This window comes from Sander vitreus, chromosome 22 (assembly GCF_031162955.1).
Source record: "Sander vitreus isolate 19-12246 chromosome 22, sanVit1, whole genome shotgun sequence".
Classification (NCBI taxonomy): domain Eukaryota; kingdom Metazoa; phylum Chordata; class Actinopteri; order Perciformes; family Percidae; genus Sander; species Sander vitreus.
The window spans coordinates 10,850,859-10,877,087 of record NC_135876.1 but is presented as its reverse complement, the minus strand read 5'-3'; the positions used below and the strand labels follow the sequence as shown (position 1 = coordinate 10,877,087).

Below are 26,229 nucleotides of genomic sequence, written 5' to 3'. Positions count from 1 at the left end.
TTGAAAAACATTACTTTTAAATAATCCATTCCCTCAATTAAGAAACAACATATTTCCATGTACGGTGAGATTTTATTTCAAGAGTTTTAAGTAATATGAGACTTCTGATGCCTAGGCAGTGCAATGGAGGGGAATTTAGTTTGTGACATGCAAATAATTAAAAGCTCAAGGAACTCAAAAGCAAGCTCTTTCCAATGTTCATCATACCAAGAGAGCTTAGATGGTAAAAGTGTGTTATCTTGTGATTTTGGGTGAACTAACCTTTTAGATTCACCTCCTCTTTTCTTGTGTCATGACTTAGCAATTGCCAAAAGGTGGCAAATACTTACTGTAGGTATTACTAAGTCTTAGACATGCACCATATGTACGTGCCAACACATACTGAAGAAAAACTTCAGCTAATTTGGCCATAAATAGCAAGAACATTCAAAGACAATTCTATTAATGTGTTTATTTCACATTCTGAAATACTGTATCTTAAGTATATAACTGCAAATGAGAATACATTTTATAGATACAGTATATTACACAGACGAATAACGCAATCACCTTTATATTTTTATACACACCATCATTTTTGGTTTCCAATATTTTTTACAGTTAACAATATAATACAACCCAAATGCAAATGCAAGAATGCAAATCAGCCTACAGAATACAGCTATATCAGCACTGCTCCAACTCTGACTCCCCCCAGTAGAAAACAACAACATTACAACTTTCCCCAATGTAATACTTATTGCAAATGCAAAGCCATTAGTGGACTGGATTTGATTTGTACAGGTTTTTGTGATATTTAGTTATTGCGTATAATCATTGTCCTGTACCACAGGCCCCCATGGCAGTTCCTGCGCTGTTCCATTAGAATGCTGACAAACAAAAGCTGGAGAGGTTTAAAACAAAAAACTGCACTGGATTTTACCTTCAAAACGCTTATTTAATTGCATGCAAGCAATACACCTGGCACTGCAAGCTGTGGTTAAAATTTAGTATAGATATCAAAGTGGTGTACTTCACAATACGATAGGTACAGCAGAAATACAGAAGTACAAGAGCTCTGTTGCTATAATGTTTAAGATATTTGTACTGTTTAAATGAACAGAGTTGAATACAGATAAATGCCTTTAAACAAAAAAAGGATCTGTGTCTCCCACTGACTGGCAGGCAGCAGTCAGGGAAATCTGACAGAAAAGCATTCACAACTAGAAGCTTGCAAATATTTATAATTACATGTTTTGGATATTTGGGAAAACCACCAAATATGCAAGCTGGTATTCATATTTAAAGTGATCACAAATGGAACAATTACCAGAGCAACTGGGGCCTTTGCTTTGGTATGTTGATTGCATACACACAATGTAGCACCTTACGCACACAATGAATGCATACAAAAACCTGTTTGTAACGTCTTCCGAATGGCTTTGAAATGTGTTCGAGAGACATTCAATAGCTGGAGATAAGCATTCCAAACAGCTTGAGAGAAGCCCTACAAAGCGAGTGAGGTGAGGTTTAATCCAGAGGCTGCTGCTGGTTGATTGAGTGCACAGCTCAAAGAGAGACAGCCAAGTGGACATGGAGTTTTTTTTCTAAACCGTTTCAGCCCTCTGTGGAGTTGGTGTGAGAGTGTGTGTACATAGACGAACACATGTTGTTGTATGGAATCAAGAGCCAGAGCTCATTTTCTGTGCTAAGGACATAAAAGTGAAATACACACAGCCAAAGTTTAAAATCACAATTATAGTAGTGTGTTTGTGCAGGGGATTTTGTTATGTACAAAGGTTGAACTTTCCAAGATTGAAAAGTCAAACAACCGCAATCTTTTGAGTTATGCATGCCATTAAAACTAGCAGTTTCACTGCAAGATGGCTGAAAGAAAATGAGGAGTAGCTGTATGTAACATGAGCAATTGTGTTACGTAAAGTAAGAGATGGACACACTAACACTACAAATAAATCAAATGCCCGACTGCTAAGACTGACCTGTTGTATTGGTACTGTAAAATACTTTCCATTTGATGAATTCAACTGTGCATAGTTGATCAGTGTTGCTTAAACTTCTCCGACTTCTGACAAGTTAAATAAAGTAACTGAGAATACAAAACTGTACGTTGTCCTTCAATATTTCAAGCTTTAACAACTAAGGAGCACAGTTCATCAGCACAATTCACCAAAAAGAAGGTCTTGACACACAAAGAACAATTGGAGGAGTCGTTGCTATGGTTACCAGCACAAGTTAGTGTGTGTGTGTGTGTGTGTGTGTGTGTGTGTGTGTGTGTGTGTGTGTGTGTGAGAGAGAGAGAGAGAGAGAGAGCGAGAGAGAGAGAGCGAGAGAGAGAGAGCGAGAGAGAGAGAGGGAGAGAGATAGTAAATGAGTGAGAAGCAGAGAGAAACTGTGCACAGAGCAGTGTTTATAGTTTGTGAATATATGCATATCTAATCACACAGCAGTGAACATTCCAAAGAGGCAACATCCATTCACACACACACAATAAAATGTCTCCTTACGGTAAATCTCAGCAACAAAGAACACTTTCAGTGTGTTTGTTTATGTCACGCTGTTGTATTCTTATAAATGACAGTAAGATTAAGGAAGAGAGAGAGGAAGAAAAAAGTGCATATGCCCTGACAGAATTGTGTGTGTGTGTGTGTGTGTGTGTGTGTGTGTGTGTGTGTGTGTGTGTGTGTTCTGCTTTTACCTGAGGCAGCCTGTAGCATTGCGCAGCACCTGGGAAGTATGAAGATGGAGCTTGCGGTCGTCATGGTGATTGGGAGAGGAGTCCCAGTTAGAGTGGGGTATGATGACGCTATTGGTCAGAACGGCCAGGGCATCCTGGATGATTGGCATCTTCAGAGCATCACACGACGACAGGTTCCATAGCACACCTGCACACACGCAGAAAGAAAAACACATTAACAAAGTAGTTTATTTTAGCATTTTTTGTAAGCAAGTTTTATGGGAAAACAAATTAATGACACATTGAAATGCACGTGTCTGCTATTTGCAATAATGAAAAAAATACTCAATTATATAAATTTGCAGAAAGAGGAAACTTTTTCCAAATAAAGTTTTTCATAAAGAATAAAAGAGTATAATCTTTGTTTGTTCTGGCAAAATAACTATTAAGCATGTAAACTCACAACAAAAACATACAGCATGTACTAAAAATCACCAACTCAGAATTTCTGCTGTGTAACATTTTGAATGTCCTGGTTGCAATGGCTAATGATGTAGGTAAACCAGAATGCTTTTATAAAAATATTAAATAATGTATACAGCATGAATGACGATGATTTGATAGGTTTGTGTTCCTCATTGAAAATCAGTTAGCTGAACTACAAGATAGATGTCTCTCTTTTCTTTTGCTACAGTGCACAGTGTGATTCGTACCTTAACAATCTTTCTATTAAAGGACAATTCCGGCGCAAAACAAACCTAGGGGTTAATAACAGATGTGTACCCACTCTGTCGCTCTCTGGGACATGTTTTCATGCTAATCAAATGTATTTGTAGCTTGAAAGACGCTAGCGCGGACCGCTGATTAGCTTACAATGCTAGTATTCGGAGCACAGGGAAAGTATAAACAAATCGCTATTTATACCACTAAAAAGGCTCAAAATATCACCAAACTTCAACGGTAGCATAATGAGGGTCCCAAAATGTTAACCGAAACATTGAGAACTTTGTAAGTGTACAGACAGTTTATTGAACGAAGAGCTGCGGGAGCTCCGTGAAAGGGCTACGAGAGAGAGAGAGCTACCGGTAGTCAATGCCGCAACACAGCCTCGTACGTCGGGAAACTGGTGGTGTACCTGCGGACATTGTGAAGCTATGGCCACCCAACAGGAGTGTCTGTGTTGCACCTGTTGCGTCGCGATGCCCAAGAGACGCAGTGTTTTGTACAGTCTGAAGATTTCCCCTCTCTGATAAACAGGGCTGTACTTGAAACTTTTTCGGCGACCCAGACCGGAGGGACCAGATGGACAGTTATCCACTGAGTAAGTACACTAGACAAGTTATGCAGAGTGCGATTATTTCAGATATATTGAGCAAATTGCTTTTGATTTTAGTTTGCATCGCCAGCTGTAAGTCATGACTGGTTTCCAAGACGGTGGCGGCATGTAAACATGAACGCGAGTGTCTTTATAATCCATCTTTTCAATAAACTGTCTGTGCACTTACAAAGTTCTCAATGCTTCGGTTAACATTTAGGGACCCTCATTATGCTACCGTTGAAGTTTGGTGATATTTTGAGCATTTTTAGTGGTATAAATAGCGATTTGTTTTTACGTTCCCTGTGTCCCGAATACTAGCGTTCTAAGCTAATCAGCGGTCCGCGCTAGCGTCTTTCAAGCTACAAACTCATTCGATTAGCATGAAAACATGTCCCTAGGCGGCAGGTTTTCTCCGGCTTGGCTGTAAACCAACAACCGGCAGGAAGGTAAACAGCCCCTGAATGGAGGATATGGAAACCCCTTCACAGGAAATACATTTGGTTATATATTATTTTGTAAGGTCTGAGCAGTTTAAGCCTGTCCTTCTGATTTCAGGCAACCCAAACCCAAAAACGTTTTTTTTTAACTTTCTGTATATATCTGTACAATCTAATCTGCTGCACTGAAACACAAACACTGCATAATGATACTGAACTCAACCAGACCTTTCTGTTGCACCGGAACATCACAAATGAAGTGTGGAGGTATTTCAGGACTAGCTATGCAGGACAGAAATTACTTAAATTATCACTTTTGAGAATGCCACCACTTCTTTAGTTCTGGAATCCGACTCTACAATCTACATGATACTTGTGATATCTCAGGAAATTAATTAGTTTTTCGTTCCAGGCGGAAAGCCAACTGTCCAACCAATGCATCATTTATCACATACTGTGTGGTGGAGAACACACATATATACATACACACACCCTAAGCATATGCAGATATATACAGTTGATGTAGGCACACATCCACGAGTTGGCAGAGAGTTTGTATGTACACAAGGAAACTTTCATCACCTGCAAGGACAAAAGTATTGTACACTCACAAACTCCCATGCATGCTACAGTAACACTTAATCACATACAGTATGGGTACATACACACACACACACACAATTCTTCCACTGATCGAGCAAGAGATACAAAAATAGATATAGTAACGAACAAACAAACAATAAGATAAATGTGGGAAACAGAGGGTGACAGAGATGAAAGAGAAAGAATTAGAAACAAATGAGAGGGAAAGAGAGCTGGAGGAGCTGAGCGATGGGTCAGGGAGACAGCAACAGCTTGAGATGACAGAGGAGGCAACACGTTTTTTAATATGACAAACTATAAAAGGCAGCTGTGTTGAACGTCACCACCTCTCACGCATTTGTTGCCAGACTCCAGATGACGCAGGTCCCTGATGACAGATGTCATTCATTTGCACAGTTACCACACAAATAGGAGATGGTCACAACTCTAGCGACACTATGTGATCTGTACGCAATTTACTGTGTCCACAGAGGCTGTCAGCTGGCTGAACGATGTTCTATTTATTCCACAGTACAACGTGCACAATCTAATTTCTTGTTAGATGTGAATGTAAATTAAACATAAGGGTGGCAGGGAAGTGCACAGCAGATATTATAAATATTGTCTGTCATCTGAAACGACAGCAATACTGAAGCTGAGCAAGACACCGAATTCCCAAAAGCTCCAGCGAGGCTGCTCTGTTAGCTAAACCTGACCTCTGACCTGCCTGTGTAAAGGGGCAACTAAAAGAGAATTTTTGGTTTATTGACAAATCACCAAAGTATTAAAAAAACCTGCGGCGTATATAATACTACAGAAATTGCTCAATTTGAGTCAGGCATATCGAAGAAACAAAAGAAATTCACTATTCCACTAAGAAGAAGGAGATGGAGAAAAGGCCCAGCACAGGTTGCGTAACTAATAACGGATATGAATTAAGCCTCACTTCACAGAAACACTGTACACTGTCTGTCGTGGAGGCCCTGGGTGCTGACTAGCAGCCAGTTTTGCGTAGCCAACAGCAACGCCAGTCTTGATGCCTTACAGTATACTGCACTGGTGTCAGTCATAATGACAATCTGCAAATGACACATAAAGGGATGGGAGGAAAGTTAGGCCAAGAAAAAGATGGAGAAAACAATGAGAAAGAGGGAATAACATTAAAGAATAGCAGATGTCACAGAGGGAGGAACAAAAAGGTTACCAAACAAGATGGGAATGACAGCATTGACAGACAGAAAAAAACACAATGAAATGTTAACGAGCAGAGAGGTTAATTAAAGTTGTTATCCTCAAATAAATGTATAAATATCTAGGATATCTAGGATATCTAGGATATCTCTTATTAGGTAGGTAAACATTAGGGGTGGTACGGTTCATGAAAAAACATCCGAACCGCTCGGTTCGCTTGTCTCGGTTCAGAGCGTGTGTGTGTCGCACGGTTCGTCAGTACAGTGTTAATGTGCACTAACCTCTTACTGCCGTAGTGCCCACTTTCGACACCTATGTTAAAACACTTACTGGAAACGACCATAGACAGTATATAAACGACGAGGGGGATGAGCGTGACGAACGCAACACATGGCAGCTGATTGGACGAACGCGTCACGTGGTTCTTGCTGCTCCCGAATTTCAAAACAGACTAATGCTGTCTCGTTCTGAATACGATCTCGTATTTTACGAAAATAGTTCACCGAAAAGTGTTTCTGAAAACATTTTAAGCGAGAAATAGGCCATACAGTTGCTGAATCTGTCTGTTTTTTGATCAACAAAGATCAGTTTAAAAGATTTTCGTCAGATTTTGAGAGCCGCCGAGCCGAGTGTGGAGTGCTGCAGGTCACGTCACGTGCAGAAATTGTAAGTGGGAGAGATAAGGAAGGCTGCCCGGAGTTGGAGGATGCGCCAGCGTCGTATATAGTCTGGTGTGTGGGAACAGTTTGGATTTCATGTTACCTATGATGACAGCGGAAATAAAACAATAGATAGAACTGCCACTGTGTGCATGTATTGCATGTACTATGCTAATTTTAGCTATATATCATATGCTGAAGTATATTTCTGGAGTGTTAAAGATTAAAAAAAAAAACAACAACAACAACCATACAGAACCGAAAACCGTGACCCTAAAACCGATGAACTGAACCGTGGATTTTGTGAACCGTACCACCCCTACATGTACAAATGTGACAAAAACAGTAAAAGAGGAATCCAGAGGCAAAGAAAATGAATGGTATTCAAAGAGGGAGAGAAGAATATCTAAATGTAGGAGAAAAAAAACAAGTATAACCAAGTATAAAACTGAAAGTGTGGTGAAAGTTGAAAAGAGAAAAAGAAGGGTGACAATGTATGTGTGTGTGTGTGTGTGTGTATGTGTGTGTGTGTGTGTGTGTGTGTGTGTGTGTGTGTGTGTGTGTGTGTGTGTGTGTGTGTGTGTGTGTGTGTGTGTATGAGAGAGAGAGCGTGAGAGGACAAGAAGAGAAGGGTGATAATAAGGCGATGACCTTGCATGCTGTTTGGCAGCAATGAAGTGCTCACACTCAGGCTGTATGTGTGTGCTTGTGTGTGTTTGTGTGTGTGGGAGCATCAAGGCAACATTTGCTTTCACTTTCCCTTGTTTCATATCTCAAGTTTCTCTCATTCTACTCAATCTCTCTCCTTTCATGGACTCTTGGTTCTTCAAACCAAGGCAAAAGCTCAAACATCCACAAACACACACAGATATACACTCGGTGGCGCACATATTGGGCAAAACATTTCACTTATAAACCTTTGTGCTTTCAAACATCCCTTTCTGTCTTTCTCTCCGTTTCTCTTTCTTCCTGTGTTGGCCTATTTCTCAAGTGAGAGGAGTGTCGTCGGTGTGTGATTGCAATCATGTTAAAAAAGTGTTCTCTCTGATGACAATAACCTGTCTGCTGGCTCGTAAAAAAGGCACTCAGCTGCCTTTCTTGGGCTTCATACAAGATTTAAAACACATGGGAAAACAGCACACACTGAGGATGTGAGAGGGTGGTGTTATGAGGTTAATGTTTTTTGCAGACAGAGATGGGGACAAAGATTGAGCAGAAGGAGGAGACATGAAAGAATAGATTCCATTGTTTTCTGGGGCAAGGACATTGTGTCTGCCACTGTCTAACATTGGCCAAATTCAAGGTTGACACACACACACACACACACGCACACACACACACACACACACACACACACACACACACAATCACATGCACCGGCCCACACTCACACACACACTTGCCTGCTCTAGAAACATAGATCTGTAATGCTTCGCTAAGCCCAGTGTCCTTATGAGTATAACATCAGGTGGCCAACAGACAAATGACATCAAGCTGGAGCCTGTGTGTGTGTGTGTGTGTGTGTGTGTGTGTGTGTGTGTGTGCGTGCGTGCGTGCGTGTCTGTGCGTTATTCCTTCCTCTCTCCCTCCTCTGACTTGTTCGCCTCAGACGCTTGACGGACAGTTTCCTAGGAGCTGGGTTGTTTGGGGAAATGGGGAGATGATTGCATGAATTCATGAATAAATGAGAGTGTGACTTGTAAAGGGAGAGTGAGGCCTGTTAGGATTCAAGTGGCGATGTTTTATTAAACAGCCTTCATCTGTGCGACTCAGTTAGCCGCGGGGTCAGAACCTGGTGATGAGTAAAGCCAAAGATGACAAATAACATAGCTATTGTGTCTACAAAAATCTATGAAGGAAAAACATTTTGGATAACATTTATAGGTGAGATATAGAGGTATGTTAACAGTTGCTGACTTGACCCCAAGGACCTACAACTTTCCATCCTGCAGTCCGTTTGTAAAAAAACATTTGTTAGACTAGGTCAAGTCCTGTATTGTGGGTAAATTGTCACTGCTTATACTCAGGGTTTTATTCCCACCAGGGCCTCCCACAGTGAAAATGCTGCAGAGCCATTTCTGCAGGACACTAACAATTTTACAGCATAGTAGCAGCAGCAGCAGCACAAAAGTAATCCTGGTGAAGACATCCTGTTTCCCCACAGGTATCACCATAATGACTGTGATGGAGCTCTGTCCTCAAGCATTTTTGAAAGAAGGTTACGAACTTTGGCTTGAATAAAAATGGCTTTAGCAAATACTATAACAGTAGTAGAGACGTGGAGATTTGGACATCTACACAGAGCAGGGATTCATGCCTTAAAGTAACAGAAGGCAAAGTAAATCATTTCCCAGTAAAAGATGGCAGCAATACTATTTCACTACAGTATGTTGCTTTGTTGCTGCTTGCATAAGTAAAAAGTGTTGGTCTCTATTAAATACACCCAAACTTGTTCTGCTTTATGATGCGTTTAAGACTTAAGTCTCTCTCCATGCAAACATTGCTCTGCAATACATAGAATATCAATAAGTACTTTAAGACATTAGGCAAAATGTACATTTGTCTCCAGTTTAAATATATATATATATATATATATATATATATATATATATATATATATATATATATATATATATACACATATATATATATATATATATATATATATATACATATATATATATAAACAGTTATACATTGACAATATTTGACAAACACATGGCTTTCCCTCAGCAGTTGTTTCTCAGCCCAACAAGCATTTCAGAGCAGGCAGCAGCAGCTGCAGTAGGGTAATGCCATGGTTCACTGCCTCAAGGTGAGCTCATGAGTAAGGATAGCATCTCCTATTGACACCCAAAGCCTCTGCATCGACCAGACTTTGACTGACAGGCCCGGAAGCCTTGACTTCGTCCTAACTACCGCACACTGAGACCCGGGAAGCCAATAAAGCTCGTCTATATTTAAACTTCTGAACCGACAGGGAGATAGGGTAAATTGTTGAGGGAAGGTTTTTCCGGTCACCAAAAAAAAAAAAAAAAGTATGCCCTGTTTCATTTCCCCAGACCTAAACAGATTATTTAATCGCAGAGAATACTGAAGTGCTTTGACAAAGCTGACAACACAGAGGCAGTAATGAGGAGGCTGATTTGATATGACTCTAGCACAACCACTTTTTTTGAGTCCAAGAAGCAGTTGAAGATTGTGTCTATTGATGTCATTTGAGTATGCACTTGCTTGCTTTCAAATCATTTAGCCACAAATTAGTAATGAAGGTCAAGCTCTGAGAGGAATGTAATTTGGCAACAGATCCAATGCCTTCTTGCTAAATATCACTGCAGAGGTGCTAACACGTTTTTTTCTTTTATTATGCTCTTTCATTTTTTTTTTTTTAAAACATTGATAGAGTATTTACAGCACTGGCCTGAGAAAGGAGGTTCTACACATTCACATCATCTGGTAGCTCCCCTTTAACAACTACAGTCCAAAGCATTTAGAGGTTCAGTCCAACAGCACTTGGACTCTAGATGTCAGAGGAGTCGAGAATGTTACTTCATCATTTTCTAGCCAGTACAACCAATGATCTTTCAACTACTTTTCGCTACCAAGATTATTCTCCCCTAAAGGAACATGTATTGGTCACGTTGGTATTCTCAAAACTGTGGCCAAACCAACTCATACCCATTATTGTAGAAATAGTTGGTGCAGGCTGGAAACTGCTTTACTACCAAGGCAAAGAGGCCAGAAGAAGAAACAACCACCATCAAAATCAGCTAACTGTAATCACCTGTATTTGGAGACCGGTTTTTAATCTGACTTTCGTCTGTCTATTGTACTACAGAACTAGCTTGATATCATGTCCAAATCACAAAAACAAATTAGTCTGGAACCTCTCAGTTTATTTTGGATGTCCAAAGGGCGTTATATTTGATTTGATTTGATTTATTTTGGATTTGACAGACAATATAATCCAAAGGATAACATGTTAAAGGGGTGATAGAATGCAAAACCGATTTTACCTTGTCATAGTTGAATAACGACAGTTTGGTGAGTAAATAGGACATACATAGAACCTCAAAATCCCATTGACACCTCTTTCCTCTGCAAATCTCACAATTTGAAACTGCCTCTGAAAACGGGCAAATCTCAACAAACCACCCTCCTTATTTGGCTCTAGTCTCTTCGTCTACTACTACTAACACTCTTCTACATCTTTGTCACGCCCCAACATTTACATAGGCTACACCACTGATCTGAGATCAGGTAGTCTTCTGTATAGGTCGCGCAGATCTCAGAAATTGTATACATTGTTCATCTGCTATTTTATCACTAAATTCACTTCTGAGACTTTTTTATGCGAGAAATCAACTATGTAGAGGTCAAATATGGGCCGTTTTACGAAAATTGATGGCTAATTGCAAATTTTGTCCGACTGTGTGTCGGAATTTAGCGGCCGGTGCTGCCTGTGGTGCTGCCTCGCCGCCCGGCCTGTCCTCCTTTACAGACCCCGACCCGCTGTGAGCTAGATGGAGCTCCGTCATGCAGCAAGGTGCTCCATACCCGCGCAAAGTCACCGGTTCTGGATTACTGGACTACCAAACGCCGCTGCCCTGACAGAGCTCCAGGGCCTGCAGCTCACTGTCCTCCTTCCCTTCTTCCTGCTAAATGGCCGGTGTGTGTGAGTGAGAGCGCGGTCAGCGAGCTTGTTACGCCTGCAATCTCTTACCACAGATTCCAGTTAATCTTATAATGGATATGTGTGTTGAGTTATTTAAACAAACGATCGGGGAAATAAACGCGTCATGTCCGCGAGTGCGCTGGATGGAGCTCTATCAATGAGAGCTTAAATTGAAATCAGACAAAAGTGTTAGCTAAGCTTTGTTAGACCTTAGGGTAGCTGTGATATACATGCCGTGATGAAATTCAAAGTGTAAATATACTATAGTTATGCCGAAAGTGTAGCTAGCTAGCCGCGATCTTTACCCATAGGATTGAAGGGACACTAGCAGCTAACAAAACCCCTCAAATTCACAAAAATGCATTAAATTGATGCGATAAGTGGCGTGACGAAATTCAAACTGTAAATATACTATAGTTATGCCGGCAGCCGGCCAGCTCCGCGGAGCCCCGAGCCCTGGTAGTCCAGTAACCCAGAAACGGTGACTTTGCCCTGGGTATGGAGCCCAGCAGCTGCCGCTTTCTCGTCAGACTGTGTGGAGCTGAAATGTGACACGTCTTACCAAATTTGCAAATAGCTATAATTTTTTGTAAAACGGCCCATATTTGAGCTTTATGTAGTTGATTTCTCGCATAAAAAAGTCTCAGAAGTGAATTTAATAACGAAATAGCAGACGAACAATGTATAACGTTACAGTGTCTGAAATATGAGACCTGCTGTCTCGTCTACAATGTATGTATATGTGGTTCGCTCAACCAATCAGCGCGTAGCTCATCTAAATATTCATGAGCATACCATATTTGGAAGAAAAGGTCTTGTTCCAAATAGAGCATAGTCACAGGGTAGTTAAGGGCCCATAAAATAGCACTTGGGCTATTTTCAGCCCAACCAATGTTACATACCCTATTAGGAGACCTTAAGGAACAGTGTGAAATATCCTATATAATCATTCTATCACCCCTTTAAAGTGTGAACACTTATTTCCAACATGGTCCTTGGTGTTAGAACATTTAACACATGACAAAGACCTATTGCAGGACAAAGACAATAACATTTAACACAAATCATCCAAGGTTCAAGAGCATTCGAAAATCAGAAAATCACAGATCACATAAAATAATCAGTCTACTCTAATTAAAAAGATTGGCTACTCTATTCCATAAAAATGCCTTAACCTGATGTCTAAAAGCCCCTCTGGTATTTACAATTTTGAGGGAAAGCGGCAGATTATTTCACAATGTTATACCTGTATAGAAAAAAGCACTTCTATCTGCATTGTTGACTCTGGGCACTTTACAAGAACGGACACTGGCCCTAGTATTGTGATTATGCTGTGTAAGAACCATTTTTATATGAGAGTGTAAATATCTGGGAGCAGAGCCATTTATTACATTATACATATGATTCAACTTTAACTGCTCCACTCTAACATGTACTGGCAGCAGTCCTACCTTATCAACGGGCATAGACCAAAAAGCCTCTGAACACAACTGGATAGATCTATAGATAGACCTACAAACAATTAGAGCAACAAAACGCGTGGCGTAGCGCTGAGCGCCAAACCATTGTAAACATACACGCAGTGTGCAGCGATGAGCTGTGGTGGTGTGGCATCAATAAAGGTTAAAGTTAAAGGTGCCTTTATTGTCATTCACAGAGAATGAAATTTGTCATCTGCATTTAACCCATCCTAAAGGCCTACATAAGAGCAGTGGGTGGCCACAGGCCCCCCAGGGACTAACTCCAGTCTTTTTGCCAATGCCTTTTGGCCATAGGGCACCAACATAAAGGTTTTATTAGAATATTAGCATAGAATATGAAAACATGAGCATTGCAGAGCTACCTCCGGTTTTCACCTGTAAACATTAAGTTTGACATTTATATCACGTGTAAAGTTACATGTCATTTTCTAAAGTTCATGCAAATACAATGAGAAATAATCAGAACACAAGCATTGCATTACTGTGCACAAATTCTTGGCAAAACGGTCGCATTTGATTAAAAGGGTGTCAATGGCCAATGCAGCATGTAATTTGAACACATTGTACTCATTGTCTCTATTTATATGAAAAAAACACTTAAAACATGCCTAGTTGAATTACAGAGTAATTACGCAACAGTTTCAAGTGCGAATTAGAGCTCCAGTAGCGTGTTCCACAAGGCAAATGAAGATAGACTTCAAAATGTAGTTGTACTGACATGAAAGCAATTGAAATGTGGAGTTCAATGCTAAGCACCAGAGTAGACAGACAACAGGGTAGAGTCATGCATGACACTGATTCACTTAGCAAGCAGCAGGAGAGAGCAAGACAAAGAAGGGCAAAGACAGGAAGGGTCAGGGAACAGAGAGAGGGAAGATAGAATTTCTGTGTGTGTGTGTGTGTGTGTGTGTGTGTGTTTTGTGCAAGATTACTATTTATAAAAGTGAGAGCTCAAAAAATGATGCAGTATGACTTGCAGTGCAATTTATTCATTTGTTAAACTGCTTACAGAATGCACACAGATACACGCACACTCCATCTCCAAGCTGTGTTTTTAATCTCTTAGTCTCTCCAGCACTGTGGTGATATTCTTCAAGGTGCAAGAATGTCCCTATAGGCGAAGGGTGGTGACTGCCATCAATTACATGTATAGTTTAGTGTCAACACTAAATGCTTTGTGAATGATGTCTGTGAATTTTATTGGTGCACATTCTTGTGTCTTTATCTGGAATAAAAACAAAACTTCCTTATTTCTTTCCCTTCCTATCTTCTTTCCTTCCCTCGTTTAGTCAGTTCTCCTACCCATCTTTCTCATCCTTTCCTACTAATTACCGTTCTCCCATTTGTCGTTCATTCTTCCCTCTCTTCCTCATTCTCTTTCTTCCAATCGTATTTCACCATCGGCAATATCAATAATTTGTCTGAGGAAAAGAACAGCTTGCTTTCTTTCCATCCTTCCTGGTTCTGCTCAACATTTCACATCTCACTCCAACCTTATACCAGGGCTGGACTGGGGTAAAAAAATCAGCCCTGGACCAGCCCACCACAATCAGCCGGACACCACCTGTCCTTGTACTCCCCTTCAACACATACATACCAGCCCTTAATACTGCCACTTGGCTGAGTGGTAAGTAAGATAGTATGATAGTGTACTCACTGATGCAAAAATGCTGCCTGGCTCTTAATGGCTAGATGGCTAAAGCTTGAGGATGGAGCATGGGTGTCATCAAGATGTCCCGTATGGTAAACAAGTGATAAGTCTGTAAGTTAAGCTAAAGCTGCATTTTGTACACAGAATGCAACTTGTAAATAGTGGAATGTGGATAAATCAGAAAGCTATAGTATTATGTTTGCATAACTAACATTAACTTACTTACAGCTAACTTGTCCTCTCTGCTAGACAAAGGATGCTAAAATAATCATTTGGCATGCTTAAATCTCGTGTTTTTAGCTAGCTACAGGCACTTTGTGGAGTTGTTTTCCTCACTGGTGGGGGCGGGGCTTAAATGTGCTCTGTCTAGGATAGAGGTTGGCCATAGTAGGATGTGATTGGCCAGTGTTCAGATGAGAGACAAACCAGTGGGCAAGGACCAAGGATGTGAATGGCCAGTGTTCACATTAAAAGACACACAAGTGGGCCAATCATATGATCTCTCTTCTCTCTACGGGCCGATCAAAAAATAAAATAAAAAGCTTTCGACCGGTGCGCAGCACATGCAGCCCACACAAATAGAGCGGCCCACTGGGAAATCTCCCGGTACTCCCGATAGCCAATCCATGCCTGCCTTATACTGTATAGTGGTGTCAATAACAGTGAAAATGTAAAATAGAACCACTTCCTTCCATCCTTCCTCTCCTACATCCTACATTTTTTGTGTCTCCAGCATTCTCCAGTGGGCTGTTATCGGTTTTGAATGCTCTGTTAAGAAAGAGACAAAACTCCTCGCTGGCTTGCTGCCTGTCATCTGCTGTGTTCCCTTCTATTCAGAGAGCGAGAAACCTTTGGGGATGCGTCCAGGGATGGATGTTTGAGTGTGTGTGTGTGTGTGTGTGTGTGTGTGTGTGTGTGTGTGTGTGTGTGTATGTGTGTATGCTTGAAGAAAAGCTTTGTTCTACTGAGGAAAAATGGGGTCAGAAGTCAAATTGAACATGAGGGGGCCCCACCGACTTTATCTCAGTATTCTTTGTGTGCATGTGTGGTTTTGTGTGTTTCTGTTTGTCTGATGTCTGTGTGTGCATGAGTGAATGAGCGTGATTGTACATTTTTTTCTTTGGGAATGTCCAATCCTCTTGTACGCGCGTGAACATGCCTCTCTTATCTCAGGACTAACCTGGTGCAACAAAGAGGGCTTTTGTCGGAGCAAAGAGAGAGAAACAATGGTGATTCAAGTGCAGATACATAAAGTTCCAGCTTAATGCCATGCAAGACACTGAACCCCATAGAAGGCTGGCATGCACACGGATAAAGGAAAGAAGAATGGTCTGAAGAGAGAGAATTACATATGAACATAGGTTGAGAAAAGATGAAAAATAGGAGAAATTAGATGACAAATGAGGAGTTCTGTCCTGTTCAGGGAGCCACAGTACATGCTGTAACATACCATGGAGAACTGGCCATTGGAACATCTGCTAGGCTGCTAGCATTCAGGTCCCCTCCTATCATTTGAATCGTAGCAAACTGTACCCCTTGTGTGCGTCTGGAGCCCATTTCACACATGCAATGCAAAGCGGAAATTATCAACTGTAGACATTACCCGGCAGAGCTGTATGTGGGAATAAGTTGGATCAGATATCAAACTGTGTTTACTCTGCCAACTCCCTAGTACGAAGTCTGTGTAATCTTCAATTGAACCCAAAGTATGAGATTTCACAGCAAGCGAGCAGCAGCGTTGATGCATTTCTATCGGCTCGTGCAAACCAGGGGGACAAAATGAGAGGGTTAAGAAGGAGGGTGATTCACACAGAGACGGCAACGAAAATGTCTAACTGGAGTGATGACGAGATTCGGGAACTTCTGTCGCTAAGGTTACTGAATGCTGAAATCCAGACAAATTCAAAAAACGACAAGAGACAAGGTTGTTCATGACTAAATTACGAACTGGCTCACTCTACCCAGGCGCCACCCCTTGTCTAAACCGAACAGAGTATTTCCAGTAAGAATGCGTCTGAGATGGACAATCTCCTGTTGTGATCTACATGTGAGAAAGGGAAACTTTAGACTTTGTCAGGACCTGATTCGTTGGACAGTCTGGAGTTCATATGCGAAAACAGCTTAAGACACTCATAATGACGTGCTGAATATCATTAGTATTAGGGGTTTTAACCTTTATAGACTGAATCCTGTGACACATACTGTATGCACACACACACACACACACACACACACACACACACACACACACACACACACACACAGGTTCATCATTATTACCTGTCCTGAGGCTGTGCTGAGCTGCACATTTAGATTACATATATGCTTGAGGTGGTGTATGTTCGTGAGCATTAGTGTGTCTGTGTTAAGCAGAGAGGGACGCAGTGCATGTGTTAGTGTTTGCTGCAGCACAAAAAGGGTCTCTAGTAGAATATTAAATTCTTAGTGGGAGGCATTCTGCAAAATATTTCAGGAGGATTGGAGATACAATTATGTCAGCTTGTGAAATGTATGTTTGCTTGGGAGTTAAAATGTAATCCATACATCTTTTGTCTACACGGATATTTGTGTGCATCTCCACAAAAGGTACTGTACATCTGAGTGTGTTTGCATGTGCATCTCTAAGTTTGTGTGTGTGTGGGCGTGTGCCCTGCTGTACAGTTCACTATGTGTGAGTCTCCAGTGCACTGGCTAACTCGTACTGCTCATGCCCTCTAGGTCAAAATAAAATTGACCAGTAATTGTAAAACACCACACTTGCTGGTAGGGACTTCAATGCTAGTTGGACACACACGCACTTTTTTTGATTGTATGCAGGCATCCACGCAAGAAACACAGAGTCAAATTTATACTGCATAACAACTCAGCCAGTTGAAAAGAGAGGACACATAACAAAACAATTCTTAAAGTGCCCATATTATGAAAAAATCACTTTTTCTGGGATTTGGGGTGTTATTTTGTGTCTCTGGTACTTCCACACGTATACAAACTTTGAAAAAACAACATCCATGCTGTTTTGAGTGAGTTACAGTTTCTGAATGTGTCCTCCCTTCAGTCTCCGGGCGAGCCGTTCAAAATCTGCACGGCTTTCTACGTCACTAGCCGAGATGAGGGGCCTAGGGGGCTAACCGTTAGCATGCTAGCGCTAGCATGCTAGCGCTAGCATGTTCTCAATGGCAAAACACTGCTACAACACACACAAATTCACCCTAACCTACCAAATAAATTGTATAGAACTACTTACATGTCTCTGTTCTGCAGGTATTCCACGCAAAGTGGGAAGTGCGCCCTAGTTTAGAAGAAGTCTCCCGGCTAATGCTGCCTTGTACAGGCCGAAGTTGGAGCTAGCTCACGTAATCCTTACCTAGCTACTGTGTTACAGAAGTTGCGAGGTCTCACTCTGTAGCTAAAACAGAAACCTGACAGCGTGTGAAAGGAGGAGCTGCAGCAATTTGCAGTACAACTAAAATATGGTGTTTTTTGAAAATGAAACCATGTAAACCTATTCTGGTACAACCTCAAAATACAATTATGAACCTGAAAATGAGCATAATATGGCCACTTTAAGAGAAATTCTGTTGAATGATACATTGTTCGCTGCCTCGCTGCTTTATCTGCATTCTTTTCAGATGTTTCTGCATGCCTTAGAGTCCTATTAGACTGTTGAGGAGAACTGTAATTGATTAAAAAACATCAGGTGCAATGTTAAATTGTTTGGAATCTGAAGGAGCTCAAGATGAACAGCCTTGGTTTCTTCATCGTGAATAAGTAACCGCTTGTGAAAAATATTCTTTCAGTGAAAATAAAAAAAAACATATTCTCCAACAAGTAAATCACATGGCCAAAACAACTGCTGGCACTGTCAAGGCCAAACAAAACTAGAATACAGAGATGCTAATGTATATTTAAAAGTGTGTGTGTGTGTTAGTTTCTTGGAATGTGTGCATGCCTCCTGTATGTGTGAGTCATAACTAGGTATCAGAGTATTAAATGTTTCAAATCTAGATCATTCGAAAAATGTCAGAGGAGTAATCAGTCACACAGTCGCCTACTAAATTCACTTAAGTACAGTATAACAACAATTGGATAAACAAATTTAACAATCGAACAACAAATAAGCTAAAAAAATAAATATGAAGACAGAAATTGAATTTTTCTTTTTCTTTTTTCTCTGTCTGAAACTGACCCAGATTTGGTGTAATTGTGTAGCGTACAGCAGCATCTCCACATATCAAATTCTATTCAGGCATTCACACATACACACATACACACGTACACACACACACACACACACACACACACACACACACAATTATAACCTCTCCTGAGGCCATAGAAGCGGAGTCTTGCTGGAGAATAACTGCAGATACAACATGATAAATACATGCTCGAGATGTGATGTGTACGTTTGCTGCAACTAAATTACCTGTGACCAGCTCTCTGATTTCCACATCTCCAGTCTTCCTCAGCAGGCGGACCAATGCAGGAATCCCCCCACAGTTTTTCAAGGCCACTTTGTTCTCATCGTTGGCCTTGCCGTACACCAGGTTCCTCAGGGCTCCGCAGGCGCTACGGTGAACCTCACTCATCCTGTGGTCCAGCAGGTCCACCAGCAGCTGGATGCCTCCCTGTCTGCGGATCTGAGGATCAAAGAAAGCGTATCAATGAAAGTTTACTTGTGCATTTCACGTAAATGAATTATGTATAACAGCAACAAAATCCATCATAGACTCACACAGTAAACACTCATGCACAGAAACTTCAAAAAGTCTCTGTGATTAACATCCGTCACCTGATCAAATGTTGTTCAACAGTTGTCTATGCAGGTAGCTACTTATGTGTGTACAGTATTTGTGTGTGCGTGTGTGTGTGTGTGTGTGTGTGTGTGTGTGTGTGTGTGTGTGTGTGTGTGTCCTACAGTATCTGTCAGTCCTGCCAATCAGATTAACAACCCGGTGTGTACTAATTAAAGATACTATGACACAGCTAATAACTGTGCTTTCACAAAATTACACATAATTACACTGATGAGGGAAGAAAAGAGCTGTGATGTCAGTTTATCTTATAATCTAACAAAACAGGACCCCAAACCACTTACTCCACTGCAGCCTATAGCCTACTACTGATTTACAGTGAAGGCTACGTCTACATCAGAAGAAGACATTGTAGGCCTACCTACTACTGTATTTACCTGACAGAGAATGGGGCAGATTCAGAATGTAATCACAAAATATCACAATGACAATGTGGAGTAATCAGACATTAGCGTCATGGACTCATGGCAGTGCGCTACCCAACTGGCCCGTTATGAGAGCTAATCAGCACATATCTGCGTTCATCAACCACCAGAACCGGACCGTTTGTGTGTGTGTGTGTGTGCGTGCAGAGAGCGAGAGAGAGAGAGAGAGAGAGAGAGAGAGAGAGAGAGAGAGAGAGGGTGTTGTCTCGTGTGATAACAAATTTAACACTTCAGCAGAGGTGTTCGTTTCCATACAGGTTTAGTGGCTTGATGGTTAACAGTGAGGTATGGATTTGATTCGCGGGGGTATTTTGGTGACGGTAATGTTATTAGTGTTGTAAGTTAGCAGTAGACTTAATTAACCCGACACAGGGTGCTGTGTCTGCCCGGTTCAACTCTGAGATGTTCTTGCATTGCACAGCGCTGTGAAGGAATAATCTCCGCGATTACGTTATGTTCTGCCAGCTCACAGCAATTAATTAAAAGATATAAATGCATAATGAACGCAGGAAAAGAGTCAAAGGCTGTAACACCCCCTACCCCCTGCTCTTGTAAAGCGTTCTGCATGTGGCGTCTGCGTGTGATGTGCAGGTTACCTTCTCCCCCTCCAAACACGGACACACATACATACAGATACGTCTCGCTTAATTAGATAGATAGCCTGCCTATAAGTGGCATCACGCTCTGTGGGCCACTTGTTGTCTGTGGTTGTGCTTTGCATGTGTGGGACTCTGAAACGTCCTGAAATTCGGGAATTAATAGTGCTACTTTGCATATTTTTGTGGGTCTGAGGTGTATTTCACATTTTAGCTGCCAAAGCTGCGCTGTTTTCTTCAACCCTCTCTGTATCTGGTTCTGCGCTGAGCTCAGTCAGTGTGCAGTGTGAGAGGGGGAGTGGCCAGCGGCTAGAGCGGCAAAAGCCAATGTGTGCTTCTTTTACCGACGATATATTTTGCATTTCTAATCCAAACAACGTCAAACTTGGCACTGCACTTACTCGTGCCCGTAGCAAGACACCTGTCAAGTTTGAAATCCATCGGACTAACGGTTCGAGAGATATGCGCATAACACGCACACACACACACACACAGACAGACGTTCCTGCAATTTATAGATAGATGTGTCTGTCTGTCCTTTTCCTGTCTATATTTATCTTTTTCCATTATCTGGTTCACGTTTCCTCACATGATTGTGCTAACTGAAAAGAAAAGGAAACAGCTTCTTAAAAAAAGACAACTGAGGTTCAATTGCTATATCTAACAATGTTATACTATTCTTCACATGCACAATCTATAATGGTGCAAACGTGTGTATAATTTATACAGTATGATGGAGATGGAAAGCATAAAATGGAAATTTAAAACGATGAGAAGTTATATCAGAAAACGGGAGTTTTTTTTTATTTTTTTTTTAAAAGAGGCATTTGTGGTCGCTACCCTAGAAAAAAGTAAAAGACCTAGAGCATGCTCGTACCTTATAAAGAAATAAAACTAGTAAAGAAAAGCAAAGCAATATAATGCATACACGGATTCTTTATGTTTTAATTCAATGCCATTTTTAAATGTTTCAGTATTTATAGTTATATATACTGTACCAGTGTTAGACAAAGATCAAAATAATAAACTTAAACATGTATAAACTGAATACCCAGCTAATTATAAAGGCATTGCCAGTTTAAAATAGTGCTTAAGCTTTGTCATGTCTACAAAAAATAACTTTAAACATTTTATAGCATCATTTAATCCTCTATCCTTAAACAATACTGGCAACATTTTAAAAGCTAATCAAGAAAATATTGTTCAGTTGGTTTTACTATGCAATTGTAACATATAATCAAGGATTATGATACACTGTGGACTTAAAAGGCTTTGTAAAAGATTTCCATTAGTACAGACAGTAAACCTAGAAGCCTGTTTTCAGACAGCAGCATCTCAGATTTGTTCAGTGATACAAATATAAATGAATGAAGTGAAACTAAATGGCAAAATAGCGTGATTATCAGGCTATAAACTTAATGTTGCAGGTTTAAACTACAAACATACTAGAATTACTGTTTTGTTCCAAATATAAAAGTGAAGAATGGATGGTCTGGAGGGACGGGCGAAGGCATGACCCACACTACTCTGCCTCTGATTAGCTTATCCTGATATTCTTACCCTAAACAATCTCACTCCTAATGCCTAAACCTAACAACCCGATCAACCAATCAGGTCATGCCTTCGCTTGTGTCTCCGAAACATCCATTCTGCAATCAACCATGTTGGAACCTTTCCAACCTCTCCAAAAAGGTCAAGAAATGTGTCAACACCCTTAATGGCAGATTCAGACTCAGCCTATTGAATATTTTAATATGTATTTTATGTAAGGATCTACTACACCCTCACGCACTCTTGTTTTAAAGGTGTATGCCTACCACCAAAAAGCAGGCACAAAAGAGTTATTTTTAAGGTATTTCAACTAGCGGCTTCACTTTTCTGCAGTGGAGATTTTCCTCTAATCTCTTCAACCACATCTTCTATTTGCATTGTAAAGGTAACTGCTGTGTGAATACACACACAACACACTGATGAAAAGAAAGAAATAAAAAGCCAATCAGTGCAGATTTATGGTTATGTCCTAATTCTGTGAGACAAGGCAGTAAGGGCTGTTAGCCCAGTGGGGATCACAATGAGGGCACTCTGGTGTTACACATTACGCCTTCCCCCTATGGTGTTACACATAATGCCTTCCCACCATGGCGCTACACATCGCTTCTCCACTGCAGGCATCTTCACCAGCCTTAGGGGGCCAAGGAGCTTACAGCAAGCCGTGTTCAGTCCAATCGACAGGGGTGTAGTACTAATTACCAGAAGCAGGCTGCTGTGATCACCAGGAGACTAACACAAACATGGATAGCGCAACTAGTGTGCGTGTGTGTGTGTTTGAGAGAGAGAGAAAGGCTGTCTTTCACGCTTCCACTTTTATGGAATCTCTGGAGTACTGTCTGCAACAGGCAGAGGTACTCATCCAGATAACTCAAAAAAACTGCGTAATCAGGCATTTTTTATTTTTCATTTTTCTGCATGTTCTCCTCCAGACCTGGGACATTACGTGCCAGAAAATAATTCTTAGTGTCTGTTTAATTGTGAAGCCCTAGATGGGTAGCGTGTACTATGCAGACATGTTGACATGAACAGTAAAGTGTAAAAAATAGACTCCTGAGCCTTTTCCTGTGATTATCCTTGGCACTCATTGTTCTGTCTCCTGTTGAAACCTCACACATCTGGCGTGAATAAGCCAGATAAGAAGAAGAAAAGCACACATCAGAATGAGTGTTTACAGGTGCAATTTAACTTTTCATTTATTCATAGTGAAACCATACACATGATAAATGCGGACCAGGTAGGGAGAGAGGATGACTGTGCAATGAGTGAAAGAAAAGCATAAGAAAGTGATGAAGGGCAGGGTGAGGATGGAGGCGTTTGATGACACAGCAGGAGTTTATCGAGCAAAATGACTTTGCTTATCTATTCAATTAAAATGGATTAAGGGATGCAATGAATGGCAAACTAACCTTGCTCCATTGGCCACACAATTTCCTCAACCTGATTTGCTGCCCCTCTTATGCCCTCCAGTCCTCACCTCTGCTCCTCTTCCCCTCCCTCTGCTCCCCATCCCCTCTCCCCGCACTGATTTCTGCTCATCTCCCCTCTCCTCTTTATGCATGTGTCACAGTTAATCTGTTATTCCATAAAAGCCATAGCGCTTTCACTTTGTATTACCTCTGAGCTACCTACAAGGCTTGCCAATACCTCTGCGCTTGTTCCTCTATGCCATGTAAAGAAGATTAGAAGCGCAGATTGATTTGTCTTTGTCTCCCACTGTTCCGCGGCGGCCACGGCTATTGGTAACCCATAGCGACAGCATTGCTGTGGAAACAGTTAGCAGTGGTGACAGCTGGGATTGTGAGAATCAGAGGTGCTGCCGGCGTAAAAGCTGCCGAGTGACACAAACCTGGGTTGGTGGCATGTGAAGCCAAACAAGTGTGTTTGAGTCACCACGTATGGAACATCAACACAAATCAGCAGTACGCCGAAGACAGTTCACTGCTTGCATGTTGGGAGTGAGGAGACAGAGTGATGTGTAGGGTTGGGTACCAAAACGGGTTCCGACGTAAACGGTAGTAACAAGACCGAATAAGAACGAACATTTCGGTGCCTTATTTCGGTGCCTGACTTTTTCTTTTCAGAAGCATCGCTGCACGGGACGCTAAGTGACCATTAGCTAGTAGCTGGATTAAACACAATGGTTAAAATGCTGACAGCTTACGTTAAGCAGTGTAAAGTGTGACTGTATTTCCCTGTAGAGGATTCCAACACTGGGACGTAACAGTCTGACTGCAGCTGCCGTTGTCGGAAAAACAACACAGACGGTGCGTTTACTTGAAACTCGCCAACCTTGTGGTGCATTTTAAGTTATTGTAAAAGGCTTACGTGCAGTTTAGTGTCACAAATTATTTTCCAAAAACTGAGTGTCCCAAATGATGAGGGTCTTATTTGAGACAGGTTAAGGTTAGGGTTAAGGTTAGGGGTAGGGTTAGGGTAGCACAGTTAATTAAGGACATTGTATGTGGAATTTGGGACACTAAACTGCACGTATACCATTGTAAAATACCCGTTTCCCATCTGGTGCTTGTTTTTGTCGTTTACCAGCAATTTACTGGTGAAATAAGTCATTGTTATGAGTTATTGTTATTACATTATTAATCAATCATTTAATTTTGACCATATGGTCTTAGCAATAAACAAGCCGTTCTTTATGTCGCCAACTGTCGGTTTGTGCTCCTTTTTAAAAAAAATATTTTTATATTATATACATTATAAATACATTATGTATATTTCGGTTCAGGCACCGTTTAGGCACCGGTATCGAAAAAAAACAAAAACGATACCCAACCCTAGTGATGTGTCACACCTTTCACACATGTGCACACTCAGGTAGGCACACACACATGCAAAAGCTTCTGTTTTTACCTTTCCCTTAGCCTCGGGCTAACTGCATTTTGGAGCCTTTCAACCTCTGGCTAATTGAGTTCTTGGCCCTGGGCTAACATTTCCCTCTGGAGCCTTCTAAACTGGGCCAAACATGGCATTTACCTATGGCTACCTACTATTGTTCTGAGGCAGGGACACAGTTAATTGTGCAGCAGTATCAACAGTAGGATTCACAACTGAGAAAATCTACCTTGACAAATACACTAGAGGATCTACCCTGTTGTTTGAAGAGTATGGCAACAGAGAAAACAAAAAAAACACTACTCTTCACAGCAGGAGACAGGGGAAGTGTTTAACGATCCCAGTGTGTGAGTGGGCATGTACCCAGTAGTTTCATACAAACATATAAACATTCATTTAGATGTAGACCCATTTCAAAGGCTATTTTGACACCAGATTATGGAGAGGGACAGGAAATGTTGCAGTAATTTACAAACCATCCACAAACTCTCAGCGCTAAACCACACAGACCCAACACATTTACCAAAGGTTACCTGGAGGGTAGTTCAACCCTGAGGCAAGGGATTAAAAGTTTTGCTTAAGTGACAAAGAAAATTGGTGGAATAGGCTTTTCTCTTCCTGCAATATGCCTTTTTATGTCTAAAATATAAAAAGGCAATGCAAGTATTTTTTTTAACTAAAGTATTCATTGATGAACTACTCTCACATATTGTTGACAGTGGTGAGAACTGACACTGGGATAAAAAAACAACAACTATTTCTTTAACACTCATACAGAATTGTACACATTGATCAGAGTGGAAAATGATATACGGTATGCACTGTGTAAAGAGGCACAGAAGCATGCAATATTATTACAGTATTTGCTCTGGATCATTCACTGTGTCTTTCTCATCTTTCATGCTGGTGTCTGTTGAACAGATAATCACAGCCTGCAGTTTCACAGTTCACGGTCTAAAAATCTAAAACAAGATTTTTTACCATATTGGGTTTACCTCATTGGTTGTCTCTAATAACAGTGAGAATATACCACAATTCTAACTGCAATAGAATCTGATCCAAGATCCCTGTATTTATACCATACTGCTGTATAATCACGCAGATCTGCTGTAAAAAAAACTCCATTTCATATCATAAAGAAGGTGGGAGGAGGAGAAATTAAGTTAAGTGATAACAACAAATGCAGTGGGAGAGGCATACAGCAATATATGATGTGTGAACTAAACAAAATGAATATGTGTAAGAGAGGGAGGCGGTGTGACACAGAGTTAGGGGGCACGTCCCTCTCCCTTCAACTGGTCTGTTAGATAAATGGATATCGACATGGC

At 41.0% G+C, this 26,229-nt stretch overlaps 1 protein-coding gene across 1 annotated transcript in view; it reads right to left on the bottom strand.

Annotated features, from left to right (window-relative positions):
• Positions 1-26,229, bottom strand: part of ctnnd2a (catenin (cadherin-associated protein), delta 2a) — a 276,014-nt gene that overhangs the window by 62,810 nt on the left and 186,975 nt on the right. Inside the window, exons 14-15 of the mRNA XM_078280766.1 lie at positions 19,095-19,308; positions 2,696-2,882 (exon numbers count right to left, since the gene is read on the bottom strand). Of these exons, the coding sequence (XP_078136892.1) occupies positions 2,696-2,882; positions 19,095-19,308 (401 nt within the window). The remainder of the gene's footprint in view (positions 1-2,695; positions 2,883-19,094; positions 19,309-26,229) is intronic.